We start from the raw sequence: 21,482 nt of genomic DNA, 5'->3' as shown, positions 1-21,482 counted from the left end.
CTTCTTGCCCAAGCACTGCAGTGATCTCAGTTTTCCTCTGCCAGGAGCAAGGCGAGCTGAGCCCTACCTCACAGTGAGGTGTTTGCTGGCTGGGCTTCCAGCAGGCCAGACAGAACAGGTAATGCCAGCTTCAGCTGCAGACCCTTTTGATGCAAAGTTCTAATTTAAGTCTCTGCCTTCTACTCAGACTATGAATTTCTTTATGATAGCTGTTTAAGTCGTCCACCACTCTCCAATAGGTTCAGCATTATTAGTAGGTAGATAGAGAATCAAAACCTTATTTCTCTTGGAGACCAAGAACAAAAATCCAAAACATAGCTAAACAAACCACTTACAACGTCTTTCTTCCCCATGTCTGATGTCTGCTCTAGTTGACTAGACGATCTTGTAGGTGCAGAGCATGAAGGTCTTTTCCAACCTAAACAATTCCGTGATTCTATGAAACACATTCTGCTATCAACGCTTCTCATTTGGTATGTCTGAAGGTAAATGCAACCAAGTTCTGCAGTATGATCGTCAGCTTCACTAAGAGATAAACTTCTATCATGGTACATTTTCTACAGTTTAGGACATGAAGGTGATCCCTCAAAGGCTATCAGTCTCTCAGCCAGTTATTTTTGGTACATGTATGAGCTCTTGGAAATTGTGATTGCACAAAGCACGAATCAATACAAAATTTTCCCATTTCAGGCACTTTTCTTTGTAATATATCTACTGAAGTTGAAAACATGACCTGAAAAAGTACTCTGCTTGTTTAACTCTTCCTTCCAAAAATGCTGAAAAGCTCTCAGGAGACTCTCAGCCACTTAAGTCAGGAAAATCTTTCTGTATCACCTATAATAAAACAGCTACCCTTACTCCAGAAAGGCTCATATCTCCTGCAAAATTCACAAGAAGGCAGGGGAGAGATACACAGGATCTTATCCCATCCAGACCTTTACTGTTACAGATGACATTATTATAAAATTAGAAAGCTCCAATTCAAAAGACAGTTATTATATCTTGAGTAACATTGATACATTTATTTAATTGTAATTTACTTTTCATTCATAAAAAGGACAAAGCACAGTCCTGCTCTACTCTTTTGAAAAAAAAAAAAAAAAAAAAAAAATAAAAAGTAACTAAAAAACAGTTCAATATTCATCAGTATCAAATGATAGTAATATCAAGTTTCCTGAAATATAAAGAAACAACAAATATGTCTATCTATATAAACTTTAATTAAGAACCTTGCATTTTAAAGCAGGTGATACATCAGTTAGTTTTTCTTGACAACAATTTGAAACTGAAGATCCCAGTCAAATTTATACAATTATGTGAAACAATGAAGAACTACCTGATCAGTATGTGAGACCTACCTCATCTATGTTGCTGATTTAAAAAAAAAAAAAAAAAGTGTATTTCCCTCTCAGGTCATTTTCATGCAAAAACTAACCACTGCTGCTTTTTACACGATGTATTAGAAAAGTAAAAGGCAATCATGCATTTGGCAAAAGATTTAGTTGTGGTTGTAGATAATATAAAAATGAGTCATACTGCAAAAGAACCAAACCAAATGAAATACAATAAAACGCATTTTTTTTTTTTTTTGTACAGAAGGCTTACAGCGTATTAGTTATTCATGTATGAAGACAGCTCATTTCTCTTTCAAATAATTATACAATTTACGAAACTCAGTAGTGCTTGACACTTTGACATTCCTCTATAGGGAAGTTGTCACTTTCACCTATTTAAAAAATTTTCACCTTGTAACAAATATTTAAAATTAAACTAAAACAATATTATTGATATTCCTTAATGAAGACTCTACACTTTTACATGTAAATATATAGTACAAAATTATACAAATTAAAGAAAGGGGTGTAAATTATTAATAGACCTACTCTTGCTTCATGTAAATATTATTATTATGGACCTCTACAGTATCAGTTCTAAAAAGATAAAATCTATTTCTAAGTAGCCAGCAAGGTTGTGCTAATAAAATATGATTCAAAGCTTATAATTCTCGAAGCATCAGACATTGCACTATTACTTGAGCCAGCTGATTCAATATCACTGTGTTTCTTCAACATTCACACTCTAATTCCCAGCACACCATGGAAAATGTAAGGAATGTGCATTTCTTTAAAAACAAACAAAACAAAACAAAACAAAAAACTACTGAAACACCCTGGATACAGTCAGAACAAAAACATTCTCCATCTCTAATAGAGCTCCCATTTCACAAAGGCCATAGTAAACATTTAAATTCAACTAACAGTTGGGATCTGACTCATGTATTAACACACAGTTGGATCATTCAGTACTCTACCAAATAGGGGAACAGTCTCAGAACTTTAAAACTCTTATTTACAACACTATGAACATTAGAATAATATCAAATTCTTGAAAAAGCATATAATTCTCCCAAATGTACGCTTCACTACAGGAAGATAACATCTGGTATCTGCAGCATAGAAATGTAAATATATTTTTTTTACTGTGCTACTCTGTTTTTGCCACTTACTGTATATCTTTTTATTTTTTCTATTTTAAATCTTTTCATTTAAAAAATAACATAAGTTTCCTACCATTTAATGGTCCATTTAGCTGATTTTAGCGTGGACTCCATCTTCAGTCTCCTAACTGTTATATTGCTACCTTAATAATAATATAATAATACTAAATCAAAACCAACATATTATGCTGCTTCCCTGAAAGCTGACATTTCACTCCTAAAATCAGGAACAATGACCATAACAGAATTTTCAACAGAATTATTTAAAAAAAAAAAGAATATGGTAAATCCAGTGTCAGTAAAGTACAGGTAAATTCCTTTAAGTTGAGCATACTACAAGTGCCTCAGGTATTCTGAACATATTAAAAAAATTCCTTGTAATTGACTTTTATTTCAGGTCCTTCAAATTGTATCCAATAGCCTCAAGAAATATAGCTGTAAAAATAAACAAAATGTTTTTGCTTTGACTGTCTCTCTAAAAACCAGTAATCCCAATAAATGATGATGGGGCCATTCAAAAATATGCAGTACACAGAACATATAGGATAGTACAGACAGACGTAGTACTCTTACATTTATCACATACAATCAACATTTCAATCTCTATTATATTTCACAATTTGTTATTCAAGTTAAAGCACCTACGTATGGTGATTTTACTTTCACTGTACAGCCTATGTTATTGGGTTTTAACACTGTAACTTGCCCCATTGGACCGAATCATGCAACTGTCACAGATCAGCATAAGTGTTTTATAAGGCATATTGGAACAAGTTAAAAATATCTCTTATCCTTTCAAAAGTTGATTTACTTAATGAAGGAGTTCCTGGATGCCTCAGTCCTCTTAAAGTTCATAAGAAATTGGTAGGGTGATTTATTTTAAAGTGTAATTTATTTGGCTTAGGATGGTGCCACAGGAATCGAGAGTCACAGTCCTCATCTTCAAGGGGAGTTCCTTGCGTTCGGTTGAGGACAAGATAAATCCAGCTACATTCAGAATCCCGAGTAGGCAAGGACACCGAGGGTAGGCAGCACCAGGCCCAGAAGCAGAGTCGGTACTCCAGCAGTGGCACCTGCACATCGAACAGATAACAGCACATTGTTATTTTACTTCAGCATTACTCTCAGTGTGGAGAAACAACCTTGGATGCAAGCAAGAATGCAGGGTATGAAGGCCAGAAAACCAGCTGGCGTATCTCAACACAGCTCCTACCTGTATGCATAATCTGAAATGGACAAAGAGACTTTCTCAGTACAGCCGAGGACTTGGTCTTTTGTTCTGCAAGAGTTGTTTATGCAGTGTGTTTATACAAGCAGCAAAGCCATTCAGAACACATCAGTGTATTTTGATTTGGATGGTCCAACAAGCCAGGAGGTTATACCAGGAGGTAAAAGGTCAAAATAAATATTTAAACACTTGAAAACAAAATTAATGGAGTCTTTGAAATGTGACAAAGCAAAGAGACACCTTTGGAAATGTTAATGTTATTATGATCAGCAATAATCTGAGAGATGTCAAAGAGCCTGGTCCATTTGTTTACCAGCTAGATTACAAAGTCCAGATGGCTGACTTCTAGCAGTGTGGCATTTACACATTGATGTCTGTTAAAGTCACAAGGGTCTTTCTTAAACAAATATTTTAAGACAAAAAATATTAATTGACAGCTTACAAGCTTTACTTGACTTGCTCTGGTAATCAGGCATAAGAATTGCTATTATGTTAAATGTCTTGTGTTGCTGTGGACCAGCTCTTCATCAAGAAGCATGTATGTGACAAAATAACCCAGCCAAATTGATAATGAATGTGAGCCTGGCTGTTAGTCCTGGAGATTGGCCAAAGGTTTTGGAGAATGGGCTATTCTGTCATCCCAGAAAGGTGGGACCTAGCTTACTACTGCTCATGTTGCTGTTGAACACACACTAAGGAGTTTGCAACTGGTGGCAACAATCCTGAGGCACCGCTGGAACCTATCTGCTGGATGGCTCCTTAGCCAATGTTCCTCTGAATGAGGACAAAAACAGACTGAAAAGCTACCACGTGAAACAAGCAGCACAGATTTCAGCAGGTAGTCCTAATGTAGCTAACGACAAGCACAATACATTAAATTTCAAGCATTCTTTTATAGAAAGTCCCAAAATAGCATTCACATCCTGCACGGCCACATAAATCACATCATTTTCTCCAACTTTATGCAGGCTTCCAGAAAGACAGATCTGTAGGTTTTATGTAGCTGCCTGAGAAGTATTTGCATCTTTCAGTATAAGTAAAGAGCTTAATTCTTCATTCTCAAACTTCCTATTAGTAAAGCACTTTACTAATTATAAATTAGCAAAACAAGATAAAGTGTGAAAAAAATGCTGTTTTGAAGTGTGAATTTGGCCAAATAAATACCAGTAAATTCCCTCAAGCATTTATTTCTCGCAGTATTTCCTACCCACAATAATAAGGAGAAAGTAAGGAAACTAGATGGAAATGAAACTGACTGATAACAAAAACAATTTTCATAAAGTATGTGGGCCAAGTCCAAAAGAGGAAACTCCTGGATTCACCAGCTCAGCAGTCAGTTGTAGGTATATGAAAGTGATATTATTCATTTGTGGTTCCTACATGCATAATTGCAGGGATTTTGTTTCTGATGGGGTTTTCATGAAATGTCTCGACACAGTGTATGTTTGACTTCCTTCTACTCAGTGTTTTCTGTGATGTACAATACTTGTACTATTTGCAAGTTGCCCATGTTCATAGCACTATTTCCTGTCCTCATTTGGCTCCAAACATTTTTTTTTTCCCAGGCAATTCTTTGGAAAGACAGTTGGGATCATATCTCAAACTAGAACACTTATTCTTCTTTCCTTACAACTGACTTATTAAATACAGTTCTTCCCAACTAATTCCTGAGCATTGGTATGGTGAGAATAATTATGTTCCACCAGATATACATAGTATATGTGTACTGCTGGAAAGAGCTGGGTCTAAAGACACCTTTCAGCCAAAATCTATGTGCACCCTCCCCACCCCAGGAATGGAAGGATACTTATGAGGTGGCCAAATACCACACAAGATATGCAAGATTCATGGTGCAAGTCATTTAACAGAAAGGGGACCATAAGCCGCTAGCAAGTGGAAGGCCTAACCTGTTTACAGGAGGCCTTCAGCAGTGAATTTAAGTGCTACTAGAAAGGCAGACTGAAAGGCCTGACCCATGGCTGAAGCTCTATGCAAACTGCATCAGAGATCTACTCAGAAAACAGCCTCAGAGATGGAGCCAACTATTCCCCCTCTTTTTTTTTTTTCCTGCCACAGGATGTGGGAACAAGTATTTTTACATCATCCTGGTTTCTCTATTGTCCAGCCAGGAAGAAACTCCACAGTATCTCCGCCATGAATCCAGGATTTTAGGGCTTTCCCCAGATAATTTATTTTCAACTTCAGCTGTATTCCTCTTCTTCTCCACCCTCCAAGTCTACTATCTAACTCCTCCTGACTCTGCTACTCACTCAAATGATGACATTCTGCTGCTTCTCTCTCTTTTCTGTCCCCACTACTAAACTCCACCCTCAGCTTTCTTTTGCTTCTGACCTCTAAAAACTCTGCTCCCACTCCCACTGTTTCCCCTAATACTGTAGGGTTGCTTTCTGAAGTCAGCATTTCTTCTGAAGTACTTTCTGATATCCAAGCATTTGGAAAACAAGACAAGAGACCAACAAATCATTCTCCATTGCCTCAAATCAGCTGTACACAGTACAGCTTAGTAAAAGGTAAATGAAAGAAAGTATTGAAAGATTGCTTTTGTAAGTATCCATAAATGGAGGAAGTTTATACTTAAGACATATATAAACTTATGTTCAAATGTATTCTCATACATAACAACTATTATATTTTGGCAATTGTGAAAGTATATTTATTCGTACTTTTAGTGATTTACAAGACGTGAATATTTTTTGTAGTCTCTATACACAAATATCAATTTATAATTAATAAATAATAGCCACAGAAAATATGTTCTAGATTCTGGATCCAAAAATATCCACAAAAATGTATTCTGTCTTTGTCAGAACAGGAAAATGCAGTTGGGAAGACACAACTAAAGTCCCATTTTGAATGCTTCTGATGAAAGAAAAAATGAAGAAAAGTTTTCTGAGTGAAGCTCAATGATGAGCAAGTATGAGGAAATTTCTATTTGCATGTAACTATTCTACAAAGAGAAAGGAATAATAAGTCTTCCTCTGAGATGCATTAACTGGCTCTGGAATTGAGAGCTAGCAGTTTACCTCATTGCAGCAGTTTCTTCAAGGTTTAGGCACTGGTGCACAGATGCTTACAACAGCTTTCCACAGTGAAGCAAATCCTACCCTCAGACAACTCATCAGCAGAACATTAGGACAATAAATGCACATTAAATTTATCCACATTAAATTTTTCTTCTCTCTCTTTTTTTTTTTTTTTTTATTTTTTTTTTCCTTCTTGTTAGATTATGGACCCACATGTCAGGAGCCATACTTTACTTGAAATATTATTCACCACTGCATGAAGGCCCATATATTCCTGTAGCTCATGAGTGGAAATTAATGCAAGTTTTGCTTGAGTAAAAACCATAGGATTTAATTCTGTGCAATAGAGTAAAGCAGTTGTAATCTGTCAGTTTTAACAATCTTTTAAAAAATAGAGAAATGCCAGAAATGCCACACAGTGAATATGCAGATATAAACATGTGGATGTAAATTAAAACAGAATAATTATTGAACATCTCCTGAAGTCTAGCCAGGTATGAGCTGGATATATTTAGCATGTAAAGCTTCATTCTCCTTCTTCATTCTTCAAACAGTCATGTTTGTTCTGTACTCTCAACCAGTATCATGTCTCCAGCCTGCGTGCAAGTTACAGCCACCAAAATAGGGGACAAAACTGAAGGAGTATTACATGACCTAATTACCATTCCTAATAACTCACTATGTGTGGACATCAGATTAAGATTCCTCATTTCTTTCAAATAAACATGAATCACATACCTTAAATGCAATTTTTTTTTCTAGCCACCTTAAACATTTGCTGTGAAATCTTTTCTTTCTATATTCCCATGAAGGCCTTACTACTGTCTGCTATAGAGTTCCTGTAGTTGATATTTTTAAGCCTAGGACTAAACTATATACCAAGAACATAGCTTAAAATTGAATACAATTTGTTTGTGATGCATGCAGTTACCATAACTATTTTCCTGCCTTCTGTTCTCAGCAGCCTTTAGGGATAACTTTCTCATGAATGGCTGTTTACCTGAGCAAATGAAGGGAACTACCACTGGACTGGTCTGCCTTCAGCAAGACCTTTACATATCACAGGAACTCCCGGTAAAGTCCCACTAATCCACAGCTTTCCATTTGTATTTTATATTCTGCATTGCCATCTCAATTATATAAAGTCTAGGATGAAATTTTAGACATGAATGGACATCTCAAATTTTACTGACATCTTGAACAATAGGCAACATGTTTTCAATTATATTCAAAAGGAATGAAATTAATGCCTAAATGAAACAAGCATTAAAACAATTCAGACATCTATATATTTCCCAAGACTTTGCAATGACTTGATATTAAAAATATGTTATTATTTTCTTTAAATGTTACTTATCTTAAAGATAAGGCATTTTTGGTCCTTTTCCCAACATTAGTATTCTTCTTATACTGGACTGTAAAAAAATTTACAGGACTATTTAGAAATCTTACTTTCATCAGGTCTGCAAACCAGGAAATTAGTTACTGGTCATCTGTGAAACTGTCATACATAAATAACTTCTCTTTCTCAGTGAGAAAGTGTCTGTCCTGCCAATGTACACAAACTTCAAGCTGTTCCTTGGCTAATAATAAGCTGATCCTGTTGTGGCAAAACTCTTTCTCCCCTTTTGTTGTCAGGAATGATTGTTCAAGACTTAATTTGCATTAAATTACGTCGGTTTTCTTAGTTTCCAGGAATTGAGCATCACTGGGAATGTCTGCATGACTGTTCTAGTTTAAGGAGTGTGAATTCTGTGAGTATCTCAGCTGTTCACATAGACGCAGACTGACTATCTGAATGATACAGTAGGTGCAACATGACAGAAACTACCATAAATTTATTGAGTGAGTGAGAAAAAAGAAATGTTTCTTATCATAACTGATATTTTATCGTAATTCATAATTAAGTTTGTAGCACAACAAAGTTTTATTCTTGATATTTAAGAAATGAGTGTGCCTTTGTGCCTGTTCTGCAAAATTCTTTCTTTTTGAAAGAACTCCTGTCAATTTTCCTGTAAATAATATTCTCCTTTTGGAGAAGATGCCCAAGATGCATTGTCCATCAGAATGATCTGTTTCTATATTTCCCCTTTTTACTTTAAGAAAGGTAAATTAAAATCCTTCTCATATTCTGTTTCTCCTTGCTTGCAACTAAGCATGTCCATTTCTCTGAGAAATAACTCAGCCAACTAGAAAAAATAGGGGATTTTTGCCTGCTCAGATCTTCTGAAAACTGTCATTAATTTACCTACTAGGCTTCATCAATATCTGTTTTTTGAGTGTTTTCATATTTATCCAGGCAGGACAGTAAACTGGGAAGGGAGAAAATACATTTTTTTAGGTTAAATTGCATAAAATAAGTGTGTGGGTTTGTTGATCTGTGAACTGCCTTCTGAAAAGAAATTCCACTTGTCCCAGACAGAAACTGTGTCTTCATGAAAGGCAACCGCAACAGAAATAGGAAATATCAGCAGGCATGGTTAAAATTCTTCTATCCCTAATCATGGAAATGGAAAGTAACTGAACTAATTAGAATAAGTTTATCTAGCATCAGTGGCAGCATTGCTAAGTCATAAGTCCAACTTTCCCTTGTCTAGGAATACCTTTGTTTAGGTATGAGGAAATTTTCCTCTTGTCTATGCCATGAACATTTCAAGAAAGGCTCTACAGAGTAATTCACAGCCCTGTGAATCACAGTTTTGCAGCAGAGTAGATGTGTATGCTGGCAATAATGCTGTCTGTGCATTTGCCTGTGCTTTGTGCTGTGCTAATGTTTTCTGTGTAGCTCTAGAACAGTTTTAATACTACTACAAGAACAAGAGACAGAGCATTACAAACATGTTTAAAGGACTACTGGTGGTCTGGGTGGTTTGTCCACCCACTGTGTTAGTCTTTTTTCTTCTACTTGAGAACCCATATCCCAGAGCCAAGTGAACTTTTTTGTTTTGCTCTGGCAATGGCATCTGACTTGCTGCCAGTGCCCACTGGCAGCTGCACGGGCTTCTTTTCTATTGACTCTGGCCCTGCTGGAGACCTGGTCTGCCAACATGAAAAGATGCATTAGACTCTGAGCAAAATGAGATAATATTCAGTTGGCAGACTATTAGTAAATTTCAATAAATGTGAATTATTTATCAGTCCTCTTCCCTTTCACATCTGTAATGCTCATTACAGACTATTTTGCATGGATAGTTAAGTAGAAGACCACAGGTAGCATTATTAAAAAAAGTATTTTTAAAGTGGTACACTCAGCAAATAATAACAAGAAAAATCCATGGAGGCCCATTTGTGACCCAGGCAAAAGTTGTATTTGTAGTTTATGCACATTTTGTGAGTTTCACAACAGTTTCTGTGACATAAAGGCTTGTCATACAGGCTTGTGACATAAAGCCTGTCATAAAGGCTCAGCATCTGCTCTGTCTCTTCACTGCGAGCAATCACTCCTGACAAATTGGCTCACAAGAAGCACCAGCATTACTGCCAGTCCAAGTAAGGCTGAATCATGTGTTCGGCTAAGAAGAAGTGTTTGCTGCTGGAAACTGCTGAAGCAGCAAGAGGAGCCTGGAACAAGTTTTCATAGCTTGTCCATATAGAAAAGCTCATTTGTAATTACACCAATTGTCTGGTGTGGCAAAACACTTGGCCGTGAATGTTCCACATGGATACATTCTGCACTGCCTCAGAAATTATGGTTGATAACCACTAAGGAAATTGATCTTCCTCTGAGTGCCTTGTGACAGGTTTTTAATCAGAAAGGGATAACATTTCAGGAAAGAATAATAATAATAATAATAATAAAAAAAAAAAAAAAAAAAAAAAAAAAAAAAAAGGAAGCCAAAAGAGAGTTTCATTGTAGCCCTGAAAAGAAGAAAAAGGGCAGATCTTTGGTGAACTGGTATGTCTGGGGATTTCTGAGTGAGAAACCTGCTCCTCCTTATTCAAGAAAACAAGGACTTGTGAATGCTTTTACAAGTAAATGTGTTCCAAGTATATACCAGATAAGTCACTCCTTTTCACTTGCAAATAGCTCACATTTTTACAACCACATAGTAAAATGGGTGAACAGCAGGAACTTCAGATGCAAAATGGTGGTGAATTGATGGGAAAATACTCCAGTTTTTGAATTTTCTGTGTTCTTGGAAACAGATATAATGTATAAATTCTGAGCTACTTTTAAAACCTGTCTTAGAAGTCTTCACCTTTCAGCCTGGAAGCCATGCTTACATATCACAAGAGGAAGAGTGGTGCTCTCAGCCTCTACAAAAGCAGCCAGGCCCAGTCTCAGTGGGCTGGATGACAGCGCTTGCCTCATGGCAGGGAGAGGCCTCCCTGCACATCCCTCCTCGTAGTGCAACAAGACTCGCACATGGCGCAGGTATGACGCTCATGAATTTGGCCATATGCTATCCAGTCATCAAACAGGCTTTAGAGCATGGTGAAAGTGAAATATATGGTATTAACATCTAAGTCCTAATATATGGCATTAACATCTAAGTCCTTCAAGTATTCTGAAAAAGACATGGAACATTTCAATATGTAATAAGACGTACTACTTAATACAGCTATGAAAGAGAGGCAAAAATACACAAAAATATTTCCCATGTGGTCACCAGTACTTAAAAGATAAGTTTGACTTAGCAAATATATGGCTTTTATCTATGCTTTATACCCATAGCAACAAATCTATCTACATGAATTCAATGCTGCCAAATAATCACAGAACAAACTGTGCTTCTAATGAAATATAATGAAATGTACCATCAAAGTTCAGAAGTTATACAGTTCATAGAAGCACAAAATGGCTGGTTGGACGGTGCTCCTGGGGCCATCTAGTCTGACTTCCCACTTCAGGCCTGTCACCAACATTGGATGTCCCCAGTCACAGCTTTGCCTAGCTGAGACACAAAAATCTCCAAAGATGAAAAAAGCACATGCTCTTTGGTGACCTGTCTCAGTGCTGAAATTTCACTTCTTGGTGAATTTTTTCTTGAAGTCTAGTCTAAACTTCCCAAATTATAATTTCAGGCCACTGCCCTATGTGATATCATCTGACATTATCTAGACCTTGGATCTATAATCTTTGTTCTTTATACCATTATGCACTGTTAGATTGCCTCTTGCCACCAAACTACATAACCTTAGTGTTTATTAAAGGAACTGGACTCAGTAATACTTCCTTAATAATAAACTAAAGAGATGTGTGCCTTCCTTATTACCAAAAAGGTTTTCTGAAGTCAGTTGGACTTTGCCAGTGAAGTAACTAGAAAAAAAGATCACTAATGGCATCTGTCAGAAAATCACTGGTTTCTGTCATACAAGAGAGGTTTTAACAAAAAATGTGTTAGAGATGATGTCTAGCCTAGGACTTCTGGATCATTCTCCTCACTGAGAAAAAAAAAAGTAGTCTGTCTAGGTTAGGTGCACAAAACTGAGAAGTTTGTGTTTTGTGAAGTTTGTGAACACTGTTAACCACTGAACTTAAAAAATACCACAAGGACTTGAATAACGCAGTTCCACTGCTTACTACTAAAAATTAAAACATGTAAGAATTGGTTATGGCTAGAAGGCATTCCCTTCTTCATCCCTTCATACCTGTGATCACCTCTGCTATCCTGTCTAGATTATTAAGGGGAAAAAATAATGAGATGACTTCTCCAAAGATTACTTTAAACCACTCCAAACACCAGTTGGCTACCTTTGATTTCTCAAAGCAATTAAAAATACTGTATAAATATAGTTCAATAGTTGCCCTACGAAGAAGTAGAAGTAGAATATGCATTTGTATAAAATTAAATCATTATGCATCAAAGGAATTACTATATTAAAGCAAAATACTAATCTTGGCATTCACTCTATGGGCTATGTGATTTTTTCTGTGATTTCTGCCTTTTGCTATATTGCTACATTTAAGGAAAAAGAGTTAAAATACATATGGAACTTTCACATTTCCTCCATCTTCTTCTAATGGCAAATCAAATGTAAAATAACAAGCAATTTGTTTCATAAAAGAGATGGAGTATAGTGTTCCTGTGTAGTTCTAATGAGAAAGCTTAAAATACCCATATGATATATCTCAATAAGGAAATAAAATAATGAAGAAGAAAAACTCTGCCAAAATGAATTTGAATGCTACATCTTTAATTCATTGATGAATTGATGGCCCTAGTGAAACAGTAGCAGCCAAAATCTTGCCATTTTTTTTCAGAAAAGTTATTCCTAACTGCACAGTGAAGCTCAATTTACTTTTCTTCTTTTCATTTTAGAAGTCAGACATTGATTGGTGAGTAACATCCAAAGTGTGGAAAACAGCAAAAAGAGTATGAAAGGATTTCTAAAGAAGAACTAATCCTTTGTCTGTCAACTAAATATTATTCAGGCATTTCATAGTACACTTTACTGAAGCTGGGATTATAGGGTCAGCCTCAGTGAGTCAGAAGAAAGGCCTGTCCCATTCAGGACTCCAACAGTGGTCTGCAACAAATGCAGCAGAAAGAAAAATGAATTCATTGCACGCGGAATACAACTTTCATCTCATATTCATTGCTACTTCTGTCAGTCAGTAGCTCCTCAGTCAAAGGTTGGATATAGGACATTGTTTTAAATAAAGCAGTGATGGAGCAAGTATCTATCAAGTCTGTCCTGGGCAACATCCTGGCACAGGATGTTGCACAATTTAATTTTGTGCCATGTAAAAGAGTATTACTTGGATAGTTTTCAACCTGCTGCTTGCTTTCACTGAGTACCTTTGTTCTCACACTGTGAAGAAAAGTGAATAATATTTTCCTACTTACTTTCCTTACTATTCATGACTACCTTACCATCCTTAGCCTGCCTGAAAATTCCTTGCCTCTCTTGCACTCCTCATCCTGTGAGGTACCCTCACTTGACTTTCTCTGTAGTTTTTTAGTATCTTTCTCAAACATCTTTTGGAATCTTTAGAAGCTTTACTTTTTGAGATCCAACAACAGTTTAAAAATATATGTTTTCTGTGACAGTTACATCTTTCTATAGCATTCTTGCTAGAAAAATCTCTGACCTGTAATGAGTTAAAACATAACTAAGTGTCTCAAGTTGAGGTAAATTTCTTTTTTTGCTAATGTTGAAAGGCATTACAGAGTTCCCAAGCACACGTGACCAAGAAATAGCCATCAGTTGGGAATTTGCAGGCAGTTCCCAAGCTCACAGTTGGGCATGTAGCAACTCAGACTGAAGATGAAAGAAATGCATGGGAGGAAGTTGCAAGGTCCTTTAAAAGACAGTAGCCACTTTTTCTGTTTTCTGGTATATAACACTACTGTCTTTTTAGCATGATTCTGATAATGAATAACCTATACTGCTTTTGTTTCGTGTGTTCTCTAGAAACTCTGTTGAGTTTTAAATCTCTGTACACACATCTAATTTCTAGTTATAAAGCCTTTCAACTACCACTGCACAGCTTAGTTCTGAGCATTACAACTGAAAATGAAATTTTGTTATGCTCACACTTCCCAAGCATCCAGACATTCTCATGTAAATAAACATAAATGAAAAAAATAACAGCATTGGGATTATCACAGGATCATGCATACTAAAAATATAACCAGATAAGAAAACATTTTCACAGTCTGCCTACTGTTGAGTTTAAATACAAGAAAAAGCAAATAAATTAAGGAAAATATGGCTTGTTCTGATATTTGTTCTAGCACTCAATATATTGTAACACATGAAGTTACCAATTCTTAATTCTTAGAGTAAGGTTTGAAACTGGGCCCCACTAATAAATTAGAACTGTAATGAAATGAAATGTCATGATGAAGGAAAATCAAGAGAAAGAAAAGAAAACCAAGCAAGTTGCTTTAGGCAGATTTATGTACCATGTTAGAGGTTGTTCTGAGTATTTTCTACTTAATTTTCAGTCATGAGAAAACTGTCAAGTGCACTGTGAAAATTATAATTCTCATGGAGAGTTCTTTTGGATGTATATTCTTAGCTTAGTAGAACCTTATGCATAACAGTTCCAAGATGGTAACACAGCACTGTCATGCAATCTGCTGCTTGTTAGAGGCCTCTTTTCATAAGCATTTCTCATGATTTTTACCTGTTTTCTCCTCTTAGTTTTCTTATTACTGCAACCATCTTTGCAACAGAGGGACATTTTCAAATTATGATCAACAGATTTTGACTGTTCTGCATGAAAAATGAATGATTACCTTATTTACTTGATAACAATATGTGCAATAAATAATATCCCCTATAAAGCATAATAATAATAAAAAGAAATGAAAAGATACAATAATTTAAATGTTTGTGTGAGTTACTGTGGGTAAAAATTTTGCATTTTGTTTTGAAAAAGCTGCATACTTCAAAGTAAATATTTTTCCAGGATCATAAAATATGCCTCTGGCAAATACTATTCATATATACATATACATATATATATTTATATGTAAGTAGTATAAAGAGAGAGGCTGTAATTTTGTTTTCTTGCTGCAAGCATATACAATATATAAATAATATTTTGTCCATGTTGCTATTTAAAATGAAACATTAGCCTGATTTCATATTTGAAGGTGAAAGTTCATGGTGTCTTCATTTTTCTTCACAGTATTTTCGTATATAAGAAGTTACCCTCCTCCCTCATGGATGAAATTTTAAAATTTGAGAGCTTGCTTCTATTTTTCCTTTCCCCGGCATAAATTAACTGCTAGTTAATTACTGAGGCCAGTGCAGTTACACAAGTGAAGTGAGAAAAGAACAAAGTACCCTATGGTTTTAGTTCTGACTGACTGCAAGATTGCTTTGATTGCATTAATACTAGCATTATGAGAAAGCACTGCAATCCAAAAAGCATAAAAGGGACAAAAAAAAATCTCAGCCATTCATTTGTTTCAGAGAAAACAGATGAGCCTATTATTAGCCATTGGAACTGACTCCTTTGGTTAAACAAGTAGTTCCAATCTTCAGCTGGTTGTGGTATCTCAAGAATGAATCTAAAATTGTGTAACTCATGAATTTATTATAATGGTCTTGAAAAGTATCTCCATACCCCTAACTGTACAACTGGCACTGGTCAATAAAATATGACTACTACTAGTAAAATACTACTAGTTCACAGTGATTACAGTGATATGACAAAATGCAGCTCAGCATAAATGCAGTGAGTAATTTCATGATAAGCACTTCCTTTTCAAGATGCTCAATAAAAATAAATGCTTGTAAGAATGGCTGTGGTTGATGAACTTCCTTCATATCACACTCAACATAAACTGTGTATCCCTTAGGAAGGTGGGTGACTGGCTATATGAGAGCGAAGTTGTCAGGATGTTTTACCTCCCTCTTCAGCCTGTGCCTAGGTTTTCTATGAGAAAGAGGAGGAAAACATAAAAAAAAAAAAAAAAAAAAAAAAGTTTCTGCCTTGGACAAGGAGCTAGAAATAACACACTTCTAAATTCTTTTATATTTGATTTTCAAATTTAACTTACATTTGTTAAAAAGTTCTGTAGTTTTAATAACTAAATTTAGGCCTTAGGGCCAGTTAGGGTTCTTGAAATAGATGTTATTGTACTTAAACCAGTGAAAGATGTAACTCAGCAGGTGCTTAGAATTGCACATCTACAGCAAATTGACAATGCTTTAGCCTAGCATAGCAATAGCAGCCACAAAAACCAAGAACATGGCATTGGTTTGCATAAAAAGTGCAATTCGCATGCCTGAAATACAGGCAAAAAATGCCTTATAACCTTCTGCCTTGCCTCCAGTTGCTGATCCATAAGATGCAGATCTTCTACTTTTTCTGTAGACCTTCTCTAGACCTAGGTCTCCTGTAGATCCTGTAATGCCTGCCAGCATTATGTGGTTGTCCTTGGTAATTTAGGGCACGTCAAATGCTAAAAGCTTTGTTTAAGTTTCTGAATGTTTAAACATCTGAATGACACCATAGATGACAACTGATTTAATGGAAACATAGATAACTAACTCACATGTACGAGGTGGATTACTTTGGATTTGATACAAAATGAATAGCAGCAAAACTCCAATTTGGAAGACACACAAACATTCTAGACATTCCTCTCTCTTCAGTGCATGCTTCCGGTTTGCTTAGGATTTGGTCAGTCCTGGTCAGCATCCAGGCTATTTTGAATAGTTTCATAATTCTCCCCAGTCACTTATATATGAAATTAATTTGGCTTGTAAATTTTGGAATCGGATGCCTGAAGGCAGTAGTCCTTTCTGAATTAGATAAGATGCCTTATCCTTTGCTTTCCCTAAATATTTAAGTTCCATTCTGTCCTGCTGACCAACAGAACACACATTTCTAGGAAACCAGGTCTTCTCCTCCGCAAGTTTCCAAGAAAAATCATGATTACTTAAAATCTTCTCACCATTTTGTAACATAGTTCTCAATAATTATCCTTTTTGGGTAATTATTCTAAACCATCTCATGATACTAGAAAATTGCCTGCTAATAAAAATTAGCAGACAGAATTTCCCACGTGTAGGTATTAAAGCTGCACTTCCCTCTGCTCTTTAGAAAAAGCATGGTTTGATTACAGAAATAGCATGAAATTTTCACCCAGTTCTCTATAAAATGCATATACTAAAGAGACTGCCCTGTCTTTTGTCTTCTTTTCAGTCGTCTTTCCTAAATTGACTCCAGGGAATACTGCCCTCTCAGGTACTGTCCTTCCCTATCTATCTGGCGTATAGGAGAAGTTGCATCTCAAAACTTGTCTGCAGTGTGGAACACAGAGTAATGCAAAACTTGTGTTTGTAGAGCACTAACTCTTCTAGAGGTGCTAACAAAGGAGAGGTGCTATCTCTGTATCTCTGGGTTTGGGGCAGGCCTTACTGTCAATACTTAATAGTTTGGCCTCAGCATGTGCTGGCGTTACAGTTCTGCTTCCAGTTTGCAACCTACGAGGTCTTTGCACCACACTAACAGTAGATAATAATATATGTGTGATACAAAGATGACCTAATAATACATGTCCAAAAGATAACAGCTGCTTCAACTTTTTTATAACTCTTAAAATGTGAAGTGATTCCCAAGGAGTATGATAATATAATGCACTTTATTATGGCTTTTGTAAAGTAGTTGACATTTTCATGAAGAAATGATACAATTAGTAGAGCATATGCTAAATGGATTAAGAATTCACTCACCAGCAAATTTCAAAACCCAATTATTGACCTGTAACCTGTGCTAAGGCACTACTTAAATTGCAAAAGTAACAGGAAAGAGATGTGCAGACCATGTCTGACCTTGTATTTAGTCAATACTGAGTGCAAGTTGAATCAGCCTCATCCACCATCTTTACTAATCATCCGAACCACTCCAAAGTTAAGCACTTTGCATTTCTCATTGTTTATTCAACTGTATGTGTTACAGCTTCCCTTCTTCCCTGAGAAGTGGAATTCCCCTAGCAAGTGGTCTGTGGACAACTGTGGACCTCTTACTTTTCTGTTACTTTCTCTCCTCTTCAAGGCAGTTGACAAAGGAATGAGATGCAGAGGTTAACAGACACTAGGAGCTATAGGATTATTGCAAGCAGATTTCTCAAGTCTGAGGCCTGCACTGGGTAGTTGTGCTTGCAGTACGTTACTAAAACTGGCAGCCTAACTGGTGGCACCAGTAGAAACAGTGATATTTGGAAGACTGGCAGTGCATCCAGGATTGAGCTGGGCTTCTGCTGAAGCATCTTGTGTGTATTATCAGTTGTCAGCAAGATTTTAAGATAAACCATAATTATCAGGGCAGTCAGTCATCATTGTTGATGAGTTGGTGTGCTTATCTCTGGATAATGTACAAGAAGAAAGTATTTATTCCGAGATTTCCAAGGAGCATGGGAAGAAAAAAGGAAATTCTTTCATCCCTTTCAGCTCACCTGAAATTTTAATCTGAGCTACTTCTCCATCTCCTCCTTCACTGTGTGCTCGGACCTCAACAACATATTCACCATCACTGGGGACTGGGACCTCTATTGTGTGTTTTCCAGTTGAAAACAACTTGCCTTCATGTTGTCCATCTGGCCTATATAACACCTAGGAAAGTCAGAGTAATTATAGTTACTGAAATGCTACATTTCCACAAAAACACAGTTATATATGCACAGTGAGTGAATTAAAATGTTTCAGGTTTTTATTTATGAATGAAACCTATATATTTCAAGACACGGTGGCAAATACTACCTTTTCCATTTTTACATAAGGTGAATCTAGACAGGATGTTTTCTCATTGCTTTCTCTATTATAAAATTACATCACCTATTGAAAAATAGTTTCAGCCTCTCCATTCAGAATGCGTACTTGAATAATGGAATATAATAATAAAGGGGGGGCCAAGAACATCAAATAAAAATCTCACCTCTCAGTTGGGTTTTCTGACATAAAATTTATTATCATTTTTATAAATGAAACAATTCTGTTATCTATTCTCAGTGCTGTTAAACTGAATGTGACAGTATGTCTTGTGGGACCTTTAGAAAAGATCATTCTTTCTTGAATCATCTCTGGGAAACACTTTTGGCAATTCCCAGGAAGTAATTCAACCCTTCAAGGAAAATTTGTACATGTAGAATATTATACTAATTTTCTTACTTCTAAGCAAAGAGCAATCTTAAACAGGAATTAATTTTTGAAACTTTCTGTACACTCTATAGTTAGTATACACACTTGCTCTAGTTACACAGTAATTGAATCTTATAAGGTTAAGTGTCCTTTCATTTCTCCTTTCCCTGACATTAATGAGCTCATGTTCCAGGAACTGTAGTTCCCATAGAAATGGGAAAGGAAAGCTGGGCCAATGCAGCTGTTATAAGGAGAAACTATTAAAGTGTAGTTTTTTTAATCATTCTGTTTAGGCAATAGACTAAATATAATCTGCAAAAATATAATATAATCAAGTATAATATGGGAAATCAGGTTCTTGCTGTCACAAAATAGCTAAACTTTTCCATAACATGGCTCACTGCCCAAATATATGTCAGTGCCACATTGTTTTTCTTATCACATTGGCTAGGCCCACTGGCTTTAAGACTACTATTTGTGATCTTTGAGCACAGTGCTGTCATCTTTAGCATGCAAATATGTTTAAGTCCAATTAGGTATCAAAATGCATCACTGTTTACAAAATACAGTTCACATAGGATACACAAAGATAGAAATTATTTTCATAGATCATACTTTGTATCCTTCAACCGCAGATTCATTTGACTTTGCCTTCACATGATCCCAGGTGATGATGTACCTTGAACCAGATCTTACAGAACTGATAATTCTTGGACGTTGGCTTGGAGCTGAAAAGCAACATATTTATAATGTGCACATAAATGAGATTTCATAAACCTTCAATTATATTTGTATTAATATATAAAAACGTAAAAATTAAAATTATGATCAATCTTAATACAGCTAAAGGGTAGTCTCCTTCCTGGAACAAACTGCTGCAGCTCCATGCAGGCAATTTTTGTATGGCTTGTGCAGTGGCTGCTTTGTGGGTTTGCTTTTCTGTGGTGTCAGAATGAAGTGGCCAGCATGACCTTTTACTATGTTGCTGACCATGTGTGCCTGCTGGCATGCAACTACGTTCAGAACCTCCCTGAAATGTAGCTTAAGTCACATTTATTCATTGACATCTAATGTTTAATTAACCATTTAAAGGCAGTTCTAAAACATTTAACTCAGTAGTAATCAAAGTACCTCACTGCAGAAACCATTAATCATATTTTACACAATAAGTTTATAAAATGCAGTCTTCTTATTCAACACAAGTGAACCCCAAAGGTCCAAGTTGCTTAGTATACTATTTACTGACAGAAATCCTCAAATTAGTTATACATATTTTTAGCCTCTATATGTGTTTTAAATACACAAGATGGATTTATTGAGCATGGCTCAGAATATGTTAGTGCTAGGTATTATTAATAAATCAGGAGCTATAATCAGAAACCTGGCATGTACATTCAAGACTATGATTCAGATCACCCAGTTTTCAAAAGTGCCTATTACTGGCTATTTATACCATTAATGAAACAGGCAATTAGTCATAATTTAATAATCAGAATACAATACTTCCCCCTGCTGATTAAACAGAAAGCCAGAGTGTAGCTGCCCAAGTTTGGTTTGAATGTTCACCCCTTAGAACCACAGAATGGTTTGGGTCGGAAGGGGCCTTAAAGATCATCTACTCCAACCCCCTGCCATGGGCAGGGACATCTTTCACAAGACCAGGCTGCTCAAAATCCTGTCCAACCTGACTTTGAACATGGGACACCCAAAACTTCTCTGAGCAACCTGCTCCATTGTTTCACCACTCCCATGGTGAAAAATTTCTTCCTTAAACCTAAATCCACCCTCTTTCAACTTAGAACCAGTACCCCTTGTCCTGCCACCCCAGCTCACACTAAGGGGAGACTTGGAATATCATGCCCAGCTTTGAGCCCCCCAGTACAAGAAAGACTGATAATCTGCAGAGTTCTGCAGTCCCTGTCTCTATATATTTTTGTCCTGGTTTCAGTTAGAACAGAATTAATTTTCTTCCTAGTAGCTGGTGGAATGCTGTGTTTTGGCTTAGGATGAGAAGAGTGCTGATAACACCCCGATGTTTTAATTGTTGCAGAGCAGTGCTTATACCAAGCCAAGGACATCTCAGCTTTTTGCTCTGTCCTGCCAACAGGCAGGCTGGGGGTGCAGTAAGAGCTGGGAGGGGACAGACCCAGGACAGGTGACCCAAACT

At 36.3% G+C, this 21,482-nt stretch overlaps 1 protein-coding gene across 1 annotated transcript in view; it reads right to left on the bottom strand.

The window, feature by feature from the left end:
* Positions 1-1,199: 1,199 nt before the first annotated feature.
* Positions 1,200-21,482, bottom strand: part of CNTN1 (contactin 1) — a 149,269-nt gene continuing 128,986 nt past the window's right edge. The window contains exons 21-23 of the mRNA XM_032189513.1: positions 19,931-20,043; positions 18,634-18,790; positions 1,200-3,570 (exon numbers count right to left, since the gene is read on the bottom strand). Of these exons, the coding sequence (XP_032045404.1) occupies positions 3,491-3,570; positions 18,634-18,790; positions 19,931-20,043 (350 nt within the window). The 3' untranslated portion in view covers positions 1,200-3,490. The remainder of the gene's footprint in view (positions 3,571-18,633; positions 18,791-19,930; positions 20,044-21,482) is intronic.

This window comes from Aythya fuligula, chromosome 1 (assembly GCF_009819795.1).
Source record: "Aythya fuligula isolate bAytFul2 chromosome 1, bAytFul2.pri, whole genome shotgun sequence".
Classification (NCBI taxonomy): Eukaryota; Metazoa; Chordata; class Aves; order Anseriformes; family Anatidae; genus Aythya; species Aythya fuligula.
This window is presented reverse-complemented; position numbering and strand designations above follow the sequence as displayed.